Genomic DNA, 18,530 nt, shown 5'->3' with positions numbered 1-18,530 from the left:
TTTTTTTTTTTTTTTTTTGCGAAGCTCCGACGGGTTCCATGATCTATGCCGATGTCTGTTGTGGTGGTAGCTGTTTTCAGTTGTTGAATTAACTTCAGTTTGCACCCACAGCCAAGCTTCCCGGCGCCCGGGGTTTCCAAATCCAGATGATACCCCCGTGGGCCAGACACCGCGGACAGTGTCCGACTTGTGACAAACAAAGTTGCGGTGGCCTGAGAACGAAACCGGCATCAAGTGAACGAGGATGAAACTGTGTCGGCCGACTTGAAGTGGTCGGGAGAAGGAAGAACCCGTGGGGAGAGGCAGCCGGCCAAGCTCCCCAAGCGGCGCGAGAATCTTGGTACGGAGCTATGTAGGTATTAGTTGAGCCCTTCGGAGCTGTCTGGGTCGGAGTATCTCCTAATTGCCGTGGGTTCCTGGTTCAAAGCCATGGCCGCACCTGTTTCTCTTCGTTGCAGTGAGTGGGTTGAATCAGTTTCTGTGCGGCGGCCAGGCAGAGTCAACGACAGCAAGTATATGAGGTGCAAAATTGCAGCAATGCCGCTTCGAACAGAGAGAAATCGCATGTTATTCCAAACCCAGGTGGCAGTTCTCTCGACGCTTCCCCGATCAGGTGTTATTATATACATCCGTCCCTATAGATAGAACCGCCCAATAACTTTTGGATACAGAGCCCGAAACTAGCAAGAAAGCCACCGTAGTCATGCAAATGCTTACCCTTCGACTGGAGTGAGTTCCCGAGGAGGACTCGATACTTCGCTACGTGGCGGCGAGTTATACCTTGGCGATATGTCTTCCATGCCTCCGCCCCAGAGACCCAAGGAGTGCCGCATTTCTACCAGTTTCAAGACCTGAAAGAGGAATTTGCGTTCGGGACCGCGGTCTGGGAAGGCTTCCCACGCAACACGTACGGGGAATGCAAGCCTGTTGATCATGTTACCGGGGGACATCAGGATGTACCACTCGAGACTGCGACAGATTCCGCAAGAGAGTTCGTACTGCTCTTGGCGGCTGACCCCATCCGTTGGTCGAGTGTCGACGGATGATAGGATTAGACGGGCGGCGTAATATATACACATGGTTTGAGTAAGGAGGAGATCAGGGTACTGAAACTTGGTCGGTGTAATGATGGCACCGGTGCGCAGATCTCGACAATGAAATATTGGGAATTGGGTATCCTCTGTCGCTTCGACTTCACGAGGAGGACCGTCCGGATAGCCGTCAACCCAATTGACTTTCCACAGTGAAAGTCGATTCGTGATATCACGAACTCCGTTCCAGAATGCGGCCTGCTTGACTGATGTCTCATGAGCGCTGAGTATCTGCGCATCAATCCCGACTTGAAGCTCGTCATATTGTCCGAGCAGAGCGGGGATTTCGACCGCCAGGTCTAGTAGGTAATGAAGGATATTTTTTGCCGTTGTACCAGCGGACCAGGGTATCGTTTTCCATTCTTTCCGAGCCAGGAAAGTTGGAGCGCGCCGCGCGAACGATGCCGAAACCTAAGTTTGGCAGAATTAGTTAGATTTGCATGGTAGATTCGAGCAGGCGTTCATACCCAGTACGGTCGAAGCTCGGTGAACAAAAGGTGCTCGACACCGTACATGTGGTTTTCCGGGCCTCGGTGCTCAATCAAACGCACCGCGCCCTGTACGTGTGCGGACAATGATGCCTGCGAGGTGCGTTCCACGCTCTAGCCATGTCAGACAATCCTCGGACGGAAGTGCTCCAAAACATACCTCAAACGCCATTAGAAGTATAACTGTGGCCAACGTGGATTCTGCCTTGCTGCGCTCCGGATCCAGCAGAGCTTCTTGCAAACTTCGCAGAACACGAGGATAACCGGAGAACCCCATCACTTCAATCGACTTATTTTGTACGGAACGCCCAAAGAAGACCTGGCTGACGGCTTGAAATGCCTCAGTGAGGATAGGTGAAAACATGCGAATCTCAGCGGCTCGTCGGATCGCTCCAGCTCGCCCAGCATTGGAATCGACTTCCGGACTGAAAGCATCAACGAATCTCTCAGTGAAAACGTCAAGCATGGATTTGGCCGAGTCCATGCGGCAGATAGACCCGTACGCAGAGTCATCGCTTGTTTCTGACGACTCTCGGCTGCTGCGCTGTACTAAGAGACAGTGGGAGTCGTCCTCTTCGGACTCGAGGGTACCGGAGGGCTTATCAGGGTCTGTAAGGTCACTAGCGGTTGCTATCTCCTGTTAGCCAACGAAGGGGTATGTTTCTGGAACCCTGACGTACACTTCATGCCTTCCCAGGGGTCGGCGGTAGTATCCCACTGGTTTTCCCGAGAGCCTCTGATATCGGCAATGAGACGGTTTACCTCTTCCTCGGGTGCGGACCGTATGGTCTGAATAACGCTGTGCAGCTGCTTCAGACGACGTCGTGACCGGCTTGAATCTGATGAATGAGCGATGCACGTCTAGAAACCCAGGACGGGGTGGCTCACTGTCAAGTTGCAGACCCAAATCTCGAATCTCAGCACGCAGATTTCGAATCTCATCGGCCTGCGAGATGGGCCTGAAGTCTTCCCCCGGGGTGATTTCGTAGACACATTTCGACGGATACCCGTGCGTACAACATGCGTGACAGGGTTTCACTCGATCACACTATACTCCGGTAGAACAAGATTCAGTACGTAGTAGGGGGCTTGGGATGGATCGTGGGCAAAGTCAGCAATGTAGACGCACCTTGACTTTGCGTACCCGGCAAACTTTACATGACTTCGATTGGCGTGAACCGTGTTTTGAACTGGTGGCCGGTTCTCTAAAGGAAGTTTCCGACATGAGCAAAGCCGGTAGCTCGCAAGTCACAGTAGAGTTATAGGCAGCTGTTGTTGATGAAAGAGCATTGACAGGAGAGAATCATCAGAGACGGACCAACGGTACGACGAATTCAGGCACTTGAGATCGAGCGAGCAAGGCCGAGATCGCTAAGAGGGGCGCCGTCCAGTGCTTACCCAACCACAGGACGGTGGCTTAAGCAGGAAACTTTGGTGCAGGAGTGGGTTCAGACCGTTGGACTGGGGAGCTGTCGAGAGTCCCTGGCATGTGAAGCCCCTGGCATGTGAGGCTGCGGATGCGAGTCGGCCAGTTACCTCAATATAAGCTGCTGGACAGCTGCCTCAGCTTTTGAGGGCAGATACCGACACCAATTGCTGCTCTCCATGGAGTGATGATGCTGAGACTGAGAGTAGAGAGCGAGGATTGTGTGCGACAGTGCGGCGGGGAGCGTGTGGCCCCGGCCAAAATGTGATGCCCCGATTGGGCCTAGTGTCCTCCACGACTCAGCCAGCCATGACCACCACTTACCCACCTTCATCATCGCTGTCGATCGCCAATTTCCGTCATGCACAGTACCGCCAATCGGGCTCCTTCTCGAACGACGCGAACGGTCAAGAGCTGGCGCTCCCCTGTCTTCGAACTGATCATATTAGTCTTCATGATTCAGCTCAATAAGCTTATCACACGACCGTCAGTACTTTCGCTGCTTCGCAAGTGCGGCACCCATCTCGAGTCAAGGCTCCGCGGTTCGGTACCTGTCACTAACCGATGGTGGAGTGCATGGGCCAAAAGGTACGTACCACGAACGCGGGAGCCGTGCCACGGTGTCTGGGATTATTTGCAAAATCGGAGAATAGTTCCACGCCTGGCTTCCCTTTGCTTTCAGTGAACTCCCCAGGCGTCGCTCACGGATTGGACGCGCATAGTCTGACAGACTTCATATTGCACACTGAACGCCAATGTGGCATTTCCAACCTCGTCGCCCTTAATGGGTTTCCCCGCGTCCAGATGGCTTCAAAACAGTTCGGCAGCCGCTACAAGCCCCCTCGCTGAGTCGCTGTTCACCCCGGTATGAAGATCAGTGGAGGAACAAGGCCAGCCCTGGCATCCCGTAATTCCCGGTGGTAGTACGGCAAACCATGGAACATGACGAGATTGGCAGATATTGACAGGAATTCCATTCCTCAGGGTCGCCGGCGGGCGGTAGAATGCTACCTCGTCAGCTTCCCAGAATCGCGACCGCGACTGTCGGCTTTGACGAGTGGCGATCTGACCGAGGAGCGTGAGAAACAAGGTTGCGTCTGTAGCCCATTCCGAAATGCCGTCTAGCTGCATCATTTTCTCTGTGTAAGTTTAGTTAGCGAATCGGTGGTCCTTTAGTACGAATCCCAACGCCGGGTGAGATCGAATCCGACCCAACGTGTTGGAACCTGCATAATAATGAGTCGAGATTATTTTTCACTCCTCTGCAATGCACTCAGCAGCCTGCGGGTCCTCAGGGCGATCTGTGATCTGTCAATTTATCATGCACAAATAAGAGACTCAGAAAAGAATTCACGTGGTTTCACCCTTGGGGCTTAACCGACTCCTGCAAAAATCGATAGTCCGATGGATCTATCTGACAGGGTCAGGAATAGATTGTTTGAATGGAGCAGGGCGATTGAAGATCGTCGCGCAGCCTCCACTCGCGAGGAGAACTCCTCTTTTCGTCTTGGAAGTTGAGCAGCTGAGCTCTCTTGAGGAAAATGAGACTTTGACCTTCACTAATTTGCTTCTTTTGATTTCAGGACGAGACAGTCCATCCGTTCTTTTCCTCATCATTGAGGTCCACGCTCTTTATAACCGCGACCATTGTCACTCATTCGCTTGCTTTGCTATCAACAACATAATTTGAGCTCTAATAATCAAGAAAATCACCCGTCAATATGCGCTCTTCCTTACTGACGGCTCTCGCCATGTCAATGGCGGCCCTTGCTCTGGCAACAGACGTCAACGACTTCTCCTGCCGCAGCACCAACAACACCAACCCCGTCGTCTTCCTCCATGGTCTCGGAGCAACCTACTATGAAGACCTAAACTTCCTGCAAGCCTGGCTTCAAAAGCAAGGCTACTGCACCTTCGCCGAAACCTACGGCGATTACCCGGGGTTTCCCTTCGTCGGCGGCCTCAAACCCGTCGAGGAGTCCGCATCCGACATTGCGGCGTACATCAAACGCGTGCAGAAGGAGACCGGTGCCGAGAAAGTCGATCTCGTAGGCCATTCGGAAGGCGCGATGCAGTCACTTTACGTACCGAAGTTTGAAGACGGCGTATCCGAGATCGTGGAGCGTATTGTGGCCATTGCGCCACCTACCCATGGAACAACATTCATCGGCCTCTTCAACCTCGCTTATATCCTCGGCGACGCGTCGAGGGAGCTCATAGGCGAGGTCCTGCAAACTGTCGGTTGCGGCGCGTGCGACGATCTCGGTCCCGACGGACCGGCCGTGGAGCGGTTGAATGACGGCAAGCCGATCGTACAGCCGGGTAATAAGTTGACGGTGATTACATCCAAGTTTGACGAGATGGTTACGCCAACCACGACGAGCTTCGTGCATGAGGAGGGCGTGGACAATGTATACGTCCAGGACTTTTGCCCGCATGATCCGGTCGGACATATCGGCGAGGCGTATGATTTAAATGTCTGGAATCTGGTCAAGAATGCCCTGGATGATCAGCTGCACCGAGACTTCCCCTGCGTTATTGGGTCGCCTGGGAAGTAGGAAGAAGGGTACGGAATATCTATATATATCAAGCCATATAAACAGTAATGTGAGGTAATAATCATCAATTCATATCTGATAATGTGGAATCTGTTCATAATATCAGGCTTTGGATTTCTGGATATCGTCATCGGATGGCGAGGGAGAAGACCCTTGCACGAGATTATGGCCGTCGCTGGAATCGTTAGCTAGCTCTGCGACTCTCGAGTCGGGACAGACATACCCAAGCATCTTGTTAGGTAGCAAAAGTGACAAGATAACAATCGGGACTGCAAAAGCCAGTGCCGCGATGGTGATATACCTGCACGATTAGCAGTTAGCCATTGGCATTGGTGGGAAATATATAAGTTAACGAACCCCATAACATCCGAGTACTAAAACCACATTCCATAGTCAGCATGGATAATCTCAATCTCGGTACCAGAAAAGCAACTGAACTCACAGCCTGATTAACAGCCGTCCGTTCCGGAGTCCCCCACTCCGGCAACGTCTCCGTAATAGAATTATAAAGCGTCCTCAACTGCCCTTGACTAACCGCAGGCCCAAGATGAACCCGTAACCGTTTCTCCAGTTGCCCTGTATAAATCGCCCCCGCAACCGCAGACCCAATCCCATTTCCCAAAAAGGTACCGAGCATAACGAGACTCGTCACCTGCGCCAACTCCGCATGCGGGACGGAAATCTGCGCCGCGACAATGATGATCGTTTCGATTATCCCGCTTCCAAGGCCCTGGACGAGTTGGACGATGAAGAGTTCCGCTATGGAGGATTCGTTTGTGCGCAGGCGCACCATCACGCCGTACCCTATTATTCGGACGATTGCGCCCGCGACGCCGATCCATTTGTATGTTCGGATTCGGTACATTAGTAGCCCAGTCCCGATGCCGATGAGCGCTTGCGCGACGCCGTTCGTGTATGTGAGGAACTGGGCGTCACGCGGGGAGAAGTTGTGTGAGACCATGGACCAGACGAAGAGGTAGGTGTGTGTTGCGCCGTAGCCGATGTTGTCGATGCAGCCGAGGAGGACGGAGATGACGACTGAGAGGGTGCGGAAGTAGCGGGTTGGGACGACGGGGTACCTTGATAGGTACTTCTCATACGGGACGAGAGCGATGAGGATGAGTCCGCCGAGCACGATAAGTGCGTCGACCCAGGGTGTTGACCAGCGGTCTGTTGCTGTTGCTGCGAGGGTGATTGGAATGAGGACGAGTGCGAAGCCGCCGCTGAGGAGGAGCGTGCCGCCTAGGTCGATGCGGGAGCAGAAGGTGTAGATTGTGAGTTTTTCATTAAGGATTAGGCCTGCGTTCTTGGCGCGGCGTTGAAAGACGAGGAGGGTGATGATTATGAACGTTGCGCAGAAGGGCATTAGAATGGCGAACATGCCGATTCCCCAGCGCCAGCCGATGCCGTTTACCACGCTGTCGACGATGAATGCGGAGACCCAAGGGGTTACGAGGAATGGGACGTAGAGGATGTTGTAGACGAAGCCTCGCCAGCGCATGGACGACAGGTCCGAGACGATGATGGAGTTGAGAATGGCCATACCGGCCTGCCCGAGTGAATAGAAGACATAGCCACCGGCATATGTGTCGAATGAATTTGATGCGGCGCAGAGAACGTACGAGAGGATGTAGAAAATAACCGTTATGATATACGCTTCGCCTCGCCCGATAACGTCCGAGAGTTTGGCGATTGGGGGTTTGGCGATGGCTGTGATGATGCTGGCCGCAGTATTCAGAGTAGCTAGCATTCCAAGCTGATGGTAGTCTGAAGTCGCAAAGTTGCGATACGTTCCAACCGTCGAGTTGTCGAGTTCGCTGGGTACAGTTAGCTTCATCTGCTGAGAACAAGGCTCATGAAACCCACAAGATGATCATAATCATTGCCAATCTGCGGTTCGTTAGCGAAGGTCTATAGATGTATGGGGAGAACACATACCCGGCATACATGACATATTTGCCCTTGGTCCTACCTACGGCTTCGACAGCCTTGATTTTGGTCACGCCGGCGGCCTCAACAGGCTCATTCTGAGGCGGCTTCTCGTTGACCTGCTTCTCGTTGACCTCGATATCCATGTCTTTTTCTGGGTAGCTGAGCCAGGCATTGAGGAATTCCTGCTTCTTTATGGAGATCCCATCGCTCGACAGGGAGCACGTGGAGCTCCCAGGCCGTACGTCATCCGGCATTTCAGACGCAGGCCGACGATCAAGATAAACCAGAAACCTGAAAGATTATCGGGTGCAGAGAGCTCTGTGAAGGTGGGTGCTGGAGTTTTTCGTCAGGAAAGAGAAGAAGAAAAGCAGAATTCAAGGACAGGCCTGAGTCAAGCAAGGCCGCGGGACCGGAGATGGAGTGGATGATCGCCGCCAGACTCCAGTTGCAGTGCTCCACCCGCTCATTCGTAATCCACGCCGTCAAGTCTAAGGTTGCCAACCCTCATGCCACCGCTGGACACGTACTCCGTCGACTCTCCAGCTCTTGCAGTTGCGCCGATTGCAGCACCATTGACTGCTGTGATTCGGCGAGACATTGAGGTGATTTGGACGGTGCGAGTCTGGGGAGGAAACCCCTCACCACACGCCCAATTGCGGAATGCCGGGCCTTCTTGGCACGTCTTGTGAAGAATCGACTTCATTATCATGGGTTTCTCTTCTCAAGGCCCAACCTTGCCCATTCTGCTCGCTTCATGATCGATTGTTTGACAAGCTCGCTTCCTACGCTCAGGAATGGGCGAAGTGTTGCTGTTACTGACATCTACGCTACGTCGTGCGACTCTTACCTTGGTCTTCAAGAATGACCACCTGTCATTCTAGGCGTTTTGCCTGTGCTACTTGGCTGACCTAATTCATATTCTTGTTTGCGCACATGATCTTTCTTATCTTGGCTAACCTGGATGCCGTTTTCACATTTTACCCAGACAAAGCGGGAGAACTCTATCGTCCAGTGGCGTCCCCACGAACCTTTCTTCCTCGTCGGCTCTTTCGCCTCGGTGCTCGCGTCGTCGACCCCGTGTCAAAGACCGGCCCGCGGCACATAGATCGGTGACGCCTGTGTGATAAGTCGTTGGAAAACCAGGAAGAGAGGCATGTCGAATTTGAGGAAGAACGCCTTCCCAAAGACGCTGGCATCGTTCATAGTCGGTAACGAGACGCGGCAGATTCATCTCCAACGAGCCCAACATCGCTGCAAACCGGCTTTCTGACTGCGTCTTCCGCTGTCGGGCGGCTTGGTATCTTCTTTCCGCGACATCAGGATTGACAAAGTTGCGGATATTTGAGCTCACCTAGACGCAGAAATCTGGCCAAGTCCGTATGTCCACCGGGGAGAGTCGTGCGAGCGCTCATTTCACACCAATTCCTCCTGACAAGTGTCGAGTCGCCTCTGCTATCTTGTTGGCGTCGTCTGCGTAGTAGTGTTCCCACTGTCTAAAGTGCTCGACCAAGCGACGCATCGAGAGCAGGAACTCTTTCTAGTGTAAGCCGTGGTATACTTTCATCACAGAGAGCATGGGTATACATTCTAGAAAAGGCTAATGGTTATTTTTCTATTAATATCATTTCTAAGTTTAATTATTTAAATAATAGCTATTTAAGCTTATAAATAATAATAAAATAATGTAAGAAGCGTGGTTCGACGTAGTAGTTGTAAGGGGGCAATATGTTTGTGCTAAACTATACCGCGCTGTTTATACATGAAGGGTTCGTTGAAGGAGGAAAAGATAGGTAGTCATGCTTGTGTGGAAGGAGGAAATAAGCGAGAGTGAGCCTTCGTACTCGGTCACATGATGACCGAGTAACAACTGAAGAGGTGCCTTGTACGAGGAACCCATAACAGTAGTCAATCCATGAAGTACTCTGAGTAGTTCTTGATTCGAACTAACTTGAAGCCGTTCGACGATTGGAAGGACCGATGCGGCTGATTAAAACATGACTCAGCCGGTGAACAACAGGGAAGATCGATAGGCGTATGACAAATGATAACTAATAAAATTTATAAATTTAGGGGGATAACAAGTAAATTTCAGGTAATATATTTTATATATTAATTATTAATTATTATTTTTTTTAGCTAGCTGATTTTATAATTTAGGTAAGGTATATTACTTATATAACTTGTTATGGGATGGTCCCATAACATGCACCGTGTAACGTACGCGGCTGTGGTCACGTGGTTCCTTCCCCTCTACCTTCTGTCTGCCCTCCTGATCTGTTCTCCTCTTCAGCGATTCCTTCTTGTATATACGTGTCCCCTTTCATAACTTTATTAATTCTTCTTTTACTTATTAAATTTTTATATTATACTTGTCTTAGGGTACAAGGAATTCTATTAGGCCCGTATCCCACGATAAAAATTCAAGGTATCAAGAGAAAAGTAAGATGTAAAGAATGATAGATAAGTCAATGGCTGGGAGAGTCATCTTAGTAGAAAAATGACTAGATGACCCCTTTTTGATGGATCCATTAATCATTGACGGGTAACCGCCCTGTGGAAGGAATGTGTCACGTGACGTCACATGATTTGTATTGTAAAAGGTATAACAGGCAGGCGGTGTAAAGATAGGCTGAAAGATAAGACACCGCCTGATCCGCGATAACCTTTCCGCGGTGGGACTGGCTGGATCACTCACTTCTGTGGATTCGAAGACTCACGCATGCTCTTTTGAACCTGTTACACACGGCCAGACTCGGCTCTCTTCAATTACGAATCAGTAAACGATGACTGGCTCCAGTATTGTCTCTGCGATCATCACCCGACCACCAGCTGCTGTTGGAGGATGAGACTGCGACGATCGCTGCGCTGCGCTACTAGTGCCATGCAAAGGATGGTTCGTTCGGCACAACCCCACCCACTCGATCCCAGATGCCATCGCCCGCCGCCAATACCGAAATTCTCGCCTCGATTGAGTCGCGCTGCCGCCTGCGTGCAGGGTTGCCCTCTTGCCTTTGCCTGCCCCCTGCTGCGATTGCATATCCCCCGCTCGTCATTCGCCGCACTCGGACTATGCATGCCGCTCATGCTCAACTTTCAGCACGGAGGAAATATCTGCATCTCAGCCGCCCAATAATGCTAAGATAAGGTCCACTTATGACCGCTACTTAAGACCTCTCTCAGCCCCGGGCGATTCAGTCCGGCTTTGAGCACCTAGCGGATGCATTTATGACAGGACTGGACAGACCGGTGACCTATGGAAGACCACAAACATCCCAGTCTTCCCAGCACCCAGGATTGGAATGCTGATTCCACATGCCGCGGGCCTTCCCGCAAGGGTGTCAGTCCCACCGTGCTGGCATTGACGGTCCTTGCGGGGTTATTATTGTGGCTGTTTCCGGCATTTCTTCAACCAGAGAGCAGCCCTAACTCGCTGGTCGAGATTTCAGAGCCTCCGTTTTCTTGGAACCAGGTTCGATGACCGTAATTTTGCAAATTACTAGGCTAATGTGGGGCAGATAACACCGTCTCAAACACTTGAGTACCATGACTGTTTCGGTGGATTCCAGTGTGCTCGTTTGGACGTTCCGATGGATTATCATCGGTTGGACGGCCAAGGGACACGCATGGCTATTGCAATTACCCGCCTTCCGGCAAAGGTCCCTGTAACCGACCCTCGATATGGTGGAGCGATCCTGATCAATCCTGGTATGAACATCGTACTTTCATTAGCGACATTGCATTAAACACTTCGCAGGCGGCCCTGGAGGCTCTGGTGTCGCCTCGGCTCTAATATCCGGACGTAACCTGCAGACCATCGTGGACTCAACCGTTGTCCCTTCGGATGTTGTGGATAACTCACAAGACCTGTATTACGATATCATTGGGTTCGACCCTAGAGGGGTCGGTAGTACAACTCCTGGATTTAGCTGCTTCCCCGACCTGTTCTCCCAAAAGAACTGGGAGCTTCAGGCCGAGGCTGATGGGATGCTGGGCAGCTCCGCCGACTCGTTCATGCGGAACTGGCAGCGCGCCATTGCCCTCAACATTGGGTGCTCGCAGAGCCTCTCGACCCCATCGTCCAACGGGGAGGCTTTAGGAGAGCATATCAACACACCTCCGGTGGCTCGCGATATGCTTGAAATCGTTGAGCGACATGGCGAGTGGCGAGAGAAGCAAGGCCTCGAAGCTCAGCGGCAGCACGACAAGTCGCATGGGTATGACCCACATCAAGCTTTGTTTGGACGAACGAAATGGAATCGCGGGCAAGAAAAGCTCCTATACTGGGGACGGTCGTATGGAACCCTTCTTGGTGCCACTTTTGCAGCGCTCTTCCCAGATCGCGTCGAACGCATAGTCTTGGACGGTGTTGTCGATGCCGAAAAGTACTACACAGGCGTCGGACCGGAGCCCATTGGTGACGCCGATGCCATATTTGATAAGTTTGCCCTATACTGCGACGCAGCTGGGGAGGAATGTCCAGTATTTGCGGAAGGAGGCCCCACTGCCATCAAAGCGTCCTACTCCGACCTGGAGAATAGTCTTCTCAACTCATCTATGGCCGTTTTACCAACCAAGACACGAGGACCGGAAGTGGTAACGTGGACCGACCTGAGGACCGTTCTTCGGATTAGCATATATCAGCCTTTAGCTGGATTCGCCTTTTTGGCAGAGATTGCTAGCGATCTCGCCAGAGGGGATGGTTCAGCTTTGGCTGAGTTCAAACTCGGCAGGAGGTCTCCATCCTGCCCGACTGATGAATGTTTAGGTGCTGGACCCTGGTCGGCTGAGTGCCAGCTGCCATGGGAGAATGAAGTGTATTCTTCTTCAGCCATTCTTTGCTCCGACGCGGAGTACATGCAGGATCCAGACGAAGGGGCGTTCAAGCAACATTGGCACTCTCTGCAGGAACTCAGCTATGTTTTCGGAAATTACTGGTCGCACACACGCCTGAACTGTGCCGGATGGAAGGTCACACCAAAGTGGAAGATGACTAGTAAGTCGAAAGAGCCTGACTAGTTGTCTCTGCTGACATCCAGCAGCACCGGTCACAGGCAATACCTCCCACCCACTCCTCATTGTAAATAACATCCTTGACCCGATCACGCCACTACAGAGGTACGATCCGCGTCCAATTTCAGCTCACAATCTGACCCCGGCAGTGCGAAGAAGATGTCGAGGGCTTTTCCCGGCTCGGTTTTACTCCAGCAAGACTCGGAGGGGGTGAGTTATCTTGCCCGTCCCCCAATGCAGTTCCCAGCTAATAGTCGCAGCATTGCACTCTCGCTGCCCCCTCAATATGCACGAGCCAGTCCATCCGCACATATTTTCAGACCGGGGACCTCCCAGCTCACGGAACAGTCTGCGACGCGGATCTAAAGCCCATTTTCGGCACACCGAATCAGATCGAAGAGGAAGCTTTCTTTTCAATGGACGAGATTGCCCTGCGCAAGGCGTTGCTGGAGGAGGCGCAGCGGATCAGGCCGCTTGGATTCCCCATGTAGTTATGATTAGACGACTTAAACATTTATTCTGCCCCTGCCAATGCAATGTGGTATCTTCTGGAAGCGGCATTTTGCCTTACTAATCCTCTATGTGGGGTCGCGACTTTATAACCCCTCACTGAGCTGAGGTCACTTCCGCTTGCCTTTATCTGCATTGCATTGATTCCTCAGTACCAAAGAGGACAATCGAAGCAATACCAATCACAATGGCCACCAAAACCCTAACCGGCGCCTGCCTCTGCGGCAAAATCACCTACGCCATCGACCTGCCATCCTCCGAGCCAAACCCCAAGGTCCTTAACTGCCCCACCTCCCCCAGGCTCTGCATCCTTGCAGTCAAATCACTCCCTGATCACCTTGGAACTAACAAAATGCCGTGATATAGGTCACAGTTTGCCACTGCATCTCCTGCAAACGGTACACAGGCTCCGCCTTCTCAACAAACATCATGGTCCCCGTCTCGGCGCTCAAATATACATCTTCCACGCAGCCGACCGTGTTCATGGATAACTCGGCGGATAGCGGCAAGCCGCTCCCGCGCGCGATCTGTGCTAACTGCGCGACGCATTTCACAAGTACGCCTGGTGATGGGACGTACACTTTCCTCAAGTGGGGAACGCTGGATGATGAGGGGAGACAGGCTTGCTCGGAGGTTGGGGGGGAGATTTATTGCAAGAGGAGGGATGACTGGGTTGTTAAATTGGGGAATGAGGTGTGGTCTAGGGCGGAGGGAATGTCCTAGACGAGCTGCAAAAGTAGCATTGGTTTTGTGGTAGATAGAGGTATCTATCTGGTCTGGGAGTATCTACGAAGTGTATAGATTGGAATCGGTGGCGTTCAGGCGATAGTAGGTAGAGTTGGAGTCAGCAATGGAGCTTATGTGATTCGATCGTTGAGCCTCGGATATGCAGCTTAATCGTCATTTACCCCGCCCATATCTCGACCTCCTTGTCAATGTAGGGCGTATCTCTTGAGTTGGGGTAACCATATCAACCTCACCTCTTATCTTACCTTCTCCCATCTCATTTCATATCATCTCCCGTCACCATCAACCCATCACCATCAACAACAACCCAAACAACAACACCACCATGCCCCCCTCCGCATCAGATACCCCCTCGGCCTCCGCCCCCGCGGCAAATAGCCAGGAAACCAGCGCCGCCAACGCAAAAGTCAAGATGCCCATCCCGAAGCCCCCCGTCTTCGAAGACAAGTACGCAGAGCGCGAGTACCTCAAGGGCCGACTTGCCGCTGCATTCCGCATCTTTGGAAAGAATGGGTATGATGAGGGTACGTCACTCAACAACCTCCAACGACCCTCTTCATACAAATCAAAGGCACATCAAAGGTGCATAATGCTGATATGAAGATCGGGTGTAGGCGTCGCCGGCCACATAACCCTCCGCGACCCCGTTGACTCAACAACATTCTGGGTGAACCCCTTCGGTGTCGCGTTTAGCCAGATCAAGGCCTCGGATTTGATTCAAGTCGATCACTCAGGGACCGTTATTGCGGGCGGCCCGTGTCGACTGCTCAATAGCGCCGCGTATATGATTCATAGTGCGATTCATGCTGCAAGACCTGATGTCCTCTGCGCGGCCCATAGTCACTCTCTTTACGGAAGGGCCTTTTGTACACTGGGTCGAGAGTTGGATATCATTACGCAGGATTCGTGTGCTTTTTATAACGTAAGCCGTCCATCCTTATACTTCGAAGAATGAACAAGTACGGCTAAAAGGAAGAAAAGGACCACGTCGTCTACACCCAATTCAATGGGATAGTCCTCGCCGAAGAAGAAGGAAAGAACATCGCCTCGGCCCTGGGCTCTAAAAAGGCCGCATTGTTACAAAACCACGGCCTCCTAACTGTCGGCCGCACAATCGAGGAAACCGTCTTCTGGTTCGTCTCCCTCGAGAAATGCTGCCATGCGCAGCTTCTTGCGGATGCGGCTGCCGCGGGACGGGGTGGAAGTACGGTGAAGATTAACGATGCCGACGCGGCGTTCACGTATAAGAGCGTTGGGACCCCGCTTGCGGGGTATTTTAGTGCGAAGCCGCTTTTCGATGTTGTTCATGAGGAGACGGGGGGTGCTTATTTGGGGTGAGTTGCATTGTTTGGTGAGTGGAATGGGGGGTGTTTTTTGGATTTTAAGATTGGTAAGGTTAAGGTTGACCAGTGGGTATTTGAAGTAAGGAAAATTGTAGAATGACTGGTTGAACATCGAAAGCTACTGGGGTTCTAGGACACGGCTTCATCCAATGCTCAAAGTACTCCATCAGCTATCCCGGCGAATTATGGCATGGGAGAATCAGGGTGCCTGGTCTTCGGATATAGGAACACGTTCATTCAACTCTCTTGAAGCCGGAAACTAACAGGTAGATGACCCAGCCAAAGCGTTGCATAAATGAAAGATGTAGCCTTGCACTTCCAACCGATCCAGCTATGCAAAGTGTATCCAAAACTCCCACTCTTCGACGCCACTTATATTTAGCCCTTGCTCTGTGACAGAACGCGCCTGATCTGCAAGCTCTAATGATGGATCTCCTTCCAGTTCTTTCTCTGACATGCGGCTGTCGGGCGCAGAACCCGCCGCCTTCTTTTGTGACTCAGGAGCATGAATGCCGTCCTTCTCCGGCTCAAAGGATCTCAACAGATCCACAACGGCATAATGCGCGTTTCCCTCAGCTAGCCTTAGAGGATTCTGGCCTTCGTAAGCAGGCCCTTCAGTGATAACCAGGGCACCGCAACTAAGAAGCAAATGGACCATATCAATCCGGCCGTACTCTGCCGCCCTGGCAAGTGCTGTGCGTCCAGAATACCGGCCGGCGGGAGCGTTCACATCTGCACCAAGGTCCATAAATCTTCGAGAAACTCCCAAATACCCTTTCATAGCAGCGATCTGCAGCGCTGTTACCCCGCAAGATGGGGAAGGTGCAGCGTTGGCGTCCGCTCCATGGTTGATGAAGATGCCAATGAGCTCTGCATTGCCTTTCTCCACAGCATATTATAAAGCCGTTCGGCCATTCTTACCTCGGGCTGGTGGTTGACGCTGCTGCTGCCCCGTTCGAGAAGAGATAACACCAAAGGAAGATTTTGGCATCTTGCGGCAGCCTGGAGGGGAGTAATGAGAGAATACGGTAGCCAAGTTCGCTTGTTGCCATCAGAGTTGAGCATCGGATCAAATTGAACCTCCTGATTCACGTCCACCGCCCATTCCAGTAGAGTTTCGGTTAGATCCTCGTCGTTAACGAGGATAGCCTTCGTCAAAGCGCGACCGATGAGCCTGGGATCCCAATATAAAAGGACCGTAAAAGCAGTCGAATCGCTGTTACATGATGAGCTTGCACTGCGATTTCAAGTACTGATTCAGCGTCATGTATTTGACTCCCGCCGAGCCCGCAGAAGTGGTAAATGCATCGCTGCCTGATGGCTGGAATTCCCCGTGGGTAGATACCCCTGTCGATAATCATTCTCAGTAGATATCCCCTTTTAGTGAATATCGCAGCCTCCACGGCAGTAGGGCACCCTCTTTCTGGATAGAAACCCAGGAGAAGGCTCAGGAGCCCGTTGGTGCTGTTACTGTCTATGATATACTCGATCGCTTGGACAATATGATATTCCGTCACCCTGGTGCCCCAGTCGACCAGAGTCCGTATGAGAGATAGATTCCCAGCCCCAATCGCAGCTCCCAGCGGCGTATTTGGCTTGTTCCAGCGGTTCACGGCCTCCACATCAACGTCGATATCGTGCTCCTGGAGCCAGTGTGTCAGAGCATCATCTCCGCGCACAATCGCAGTCGTCAGGATAGTAGGACCCGGCGCCTTGAGGACATTCTCCAGAATGCCCTTTTCCTGCATAGAAACAGCAGTTCCGATGTTCCCGATGCACCCAAACATTTGGCCAAAGCTGAACGACACGGCACCTTCTAGCAACTCGATCAATGGTTTATAGCCTCTTTCCAGGGCCGCACCTAGCATAGTTTCGGGCGCCCCTTGAAACCGGTCGTTGAGCCGTGCACCAGATCTGATCAAAAGGCCAACCATCTCGACGTTAACTTTCTGGACAGCAATCAGGAGGGCAGACGTTGCCTGCTTCCCTCTTGAAAGTGGTCTATTCACCTTTGCACCGTTTTTCAGCAACAATTCGCAGGCCTCGAGATTGTTGTTCATCGCGGCCACTTATACTAGAGTATAACCGCAATTCTGATCGGCAACCCCAATATCGGCACCTCTTTGCAGCAGGAATCTGATGGTTTTGTTGTCTCTGAACTTCATGGCCAGGACGAGTGGGGAAACGTAGGGCTCTGATTCTCTATGATACACGCCGTTCAATGCGTCCATAACACATCCCTGCAGACGTCCATTAAAACGCAGATTCCCTGTACTAGGACCGGTGTCGCCGCAGACTTGTAACAGAGCTTGGATTATGCTTTGTTTCGATCGAAAGTCCTAGGATTGTTGTCACAGCATAACGATCTTGACGAAAATATTCGGCCCGCTCATTTACATCCGCGCCTATCGTGAGCAACTGTTTCGTGATTTCAACCTTCTTTTGCAGGACAGAGACGGCGAGGGCACTATTCAGTTCATCACGGGGGATATTCGTGCAATTGTTGAAAAGTTGTTTCACAATATTGGAATCGCACGATGGGATCGCGTCCATGATTAACCAAGGGCTGCCGAGTGCACTCTTTAACAAGAGCATCTGAATTTTCCTGTGATTGCCTGCATCAATGGCACAAGAGAGAGCAGACTCCTCGTATTCGTATGCCCAGTTGATGTCTACCCCACGGGATATCAACAACCTCGCGAGCACCAATCCTATGTCATCTGGGATATAAGCAGCAGCGCTCAGCAGTGGAAGTGGTCTGTGATTGTGTCCACAAATGTGCCAGTCCAAAGGTATACCCTAATCGAGAAGCATTTTGGCAATGCGGACATTGCCCCTCCGAACCGCGCTCGCAAATAAGTGCTCGACCAGAGCTTTGATCGTCGGCTCTTGGCTTGACAGCATCGTTTCCATATGTTCGTCACTGTTCCAACCGAGGACGCGGAAGATCTGTGGCACGCGGTCATCCTGTCGTTTGAGGTCACCAGAGCTGAGTGGCCTGTTGGGGTCCTCTGATGGCAGACTGTTCGATATCAAGAACATCTCTAATCAAGTGACCAATCCCCATTGCACTCGAATTGTATAGCCTGACTGCGAGCTCTTGATTCTTTCCTTCGTATTCTTCCGGAATCACAAGACTCAAGTTTGCAGCTATGGAAGAGGCGTTTTCGACAGGCGCTCGACTGAATTGGCTCCTCTGTCCGGTTGAAATGACGCGCTGGAATATTCGTGTGTTTGGGCATTCGGACAAATCATCCAGTTCCCCTCTGGTCCCCTTCTGAAGTGAGGCTAAGAGCAATGACAGTGTTGCAGCGTCGCGAAGACCTGGCTTAGAAGGGCCCGGTTGTAGTAGCTTCGAGAATCGTAGCCATGGCAGGGATAGATCTCACAGAAGATGCATTGTCGGAGGGTTAGCATTTCGTAGG

At 51.8% G+C, this 18,530-nt stretch overlaps 9 protein-coding genes across 9 annotated transcripts; 5 read left to right on the top strand and 4 right to left on the bottom strand.

Moving 5' to 3' along the window:
• Positions 1-108: 108 nt before the first annotated feature.
• BDV17DRAFT_273689 (Zn(II)2Cys6 transcription factor domain-containing protein) lies at positions 109-3,261 on the bottom strand. The gene is made up of 6 exons (XM_073759038.1): positions 2,709-3,261; positions 2,468-2,627; positions 2,260-2,418; positions 1,740-2,209; positions 1,559-1,693; positions 109-1,502 (listed from the first exon to the last, which is right to left on the bottom strand). Exons 1-6 carry the CDS (start codon positions 2,802-2,804, stop codon positions 714-716), a joined length of 1,809 nt encoding a protein of 602 aa, XP_073611696.1. The 5' UTR covers positions 2,805-3,261; the 3' UTR covers positions 109-713.
• Positions 3,262-4,290: 1,029 nt separating this feature from the next.
• On the top strand, positions 4,291-5,864 carry BDV17DRAFT_204169 (esterase/lipase family protein). Its single transcript, XM_073755311.1, has one exon. It carries the CDS (start codon positions 4,727-4,729, stop codon positions 5,561-5,563), a length of 837 nt encoding a protein of 278 aa, XP_073611695.1. The 5' UTR covers positions 4,291-4,726; the 3' UTR covers positions 5,564-5,864.
• On the bottom strand, positions 5,615-7,853 carry BDV17DRAFT_204138 (putative siderochrome-iron transporter). The gene is made up of 5 exons (XM_073755310.1): positions 7,502-7,853; positions 7,430-7,453; positions 6,006-7,380; positions 5,921-5,937; positions 5,615-5,864 (listed from the first exon to the last, which is right to left on the bottom strand). Exons 1-5 carry the CDS (start codon positions 7,747-7,749, stop codon positions 5,666-5,668), a joined length of 1,863 nt encoding a protein of 620 aa, XP_073611694.1. The 5' UTR covers positions 7,750-7,853; the 3' UTR covers positions 5,615-5,665.
• A 550-nt stretch (positions 7,854-8,403) lies between these two features.
• On the bottom strand, positions 8,404-9,014 carry BDV17DRAFT_284430 (uncharacterized protein; the record flags this gene model as incomplete). Its single annotated transcript, XM_073760533.1, has 3 exons — positions 8,404-8,452; positions 8,524-8,846; positions 8,913-9,014. 3 exons carry the CDS (start codon positions 9,012-9,014, stop codon positions 8,404-8,406), a joined length of 474 nt encoding a protein of 157 aa, XP_073611693.1.
• Positions 9,015-10,169: 1,155 nt separating this feature from the next.
• On the top strand, positions 10,170-11,201 carry BDV17DRAFT_273683 (uncharacterized protein). The gene has a single exon (XM_073759037.1). It carries the CDS (start codon positions 10,338-10,340, stop codon positions 10,626-10,628), a length of 291 nt encoding a protein of 96 aa, XP_073611692.1. The 5' UTR covers positions 10,170-10,337; the 3' UTR covers positions 10,629-11,201.
• On the top strand, positions 10,170-13,285 carry BDV17DRAFT_300805 (putative proteinase). Its single transcript, XM_073764130.1, has 6 exons — positions 10,170-10,964; positions 11,011-11,200; positions 11,250-12,488; positions 12,535-12,610; positions 12,655-12,715; positions 12,766-13,285. The coding sequence occupies exons 1-6, from the start codon at positions 10,749-10,751 to the stop codon at positions 12,994-12,996; spliced, it is 2,013 nt and encodes a 670-aa protein (XP_073611691.1). The 5' UTR covers positions 10,170-10,748; the 3' UTR covers positions 12,997-13,285.
• BDV17DRAFT_295088 (GFA family protein) lies at positions 13,203-13,738 on the top strand (the record flags this gene model as incomplete). Its single annotated transcript, XM_073762987.1, has 2 exons — positions 13,203-13,289; positions 13,382-13,738. 2 exons carry the CDS (start codon positions 13,203-13,205, stop codon positions 13,736-13,738), a joined length of 444 nt encoding a protein of 147 aa, XP_073611690.1.
• Positions 13,739-13,955: 217 nt separating this feature from the next.
• BDV17DRAFT_204064 (class II aldolase/adducin N-terminal) lies at positions 13,956-15,268 on the top strand. Its single transcript, XM_073755307.1, has 3 exons — positions 13,956-14,286; positions 14,377-14,684; positions 14,744-15,268. Exons 1-3 carry the CDS (start codon positions 14,088-14,090, stop codon positions 15,098-15,100), a joined length of 864 nt encoding a protein of 287 aa, XP_073611689.1. The 5' UTR covers positions 13,956-14,087; the 3' UTR covers positions 15,101-15,268.
• Positions 15,269-15,436: 168 nt separating this feature from the next.
• On the bottom strand, positions 15,437-17,658 carry BDV17DRAFT_295086 (ankyrin repeat domain-containing protein; the record flags this gene model as incomplete). The annotated part of the gene is made up of 5 exons (XM_073762986.1): positions 15,437-15,895; positions 16,027-16,321; positions 16,591-17,173; positions 17,225-17,444; positions 17,503-17,658. 5 exons carry the CDS (start codon positions 17,656-17,658, stop codon positions 15,437-15,439), a joined length of 1,713 nt encoding a protein of 570 aa, XP_073611688.1.
• Between the last annotated feature and the right edge of the window lie 872 nt (positions 17,659-18,530).

Source organism: Aspergillus undulatus (genome assembly GCF_047715775.1).
Source record: "Aspergillus undulatus strain CBS 261.88 unplaced genomic scaffold BDV17scaffold_62, whole genome shotgun sequence".
Lineage (NCBI taxonomy): Eukaryota > Fungi > Ascomycota > Eurotiomycetes > Eurotiales > Aspergillaceae > Aspergillus > Aspergillus undulatus.
Note: the sequence above shows the minus strand (reverse complement) of the source record. Positions and strands in the feature narration are given on the sequence as shown.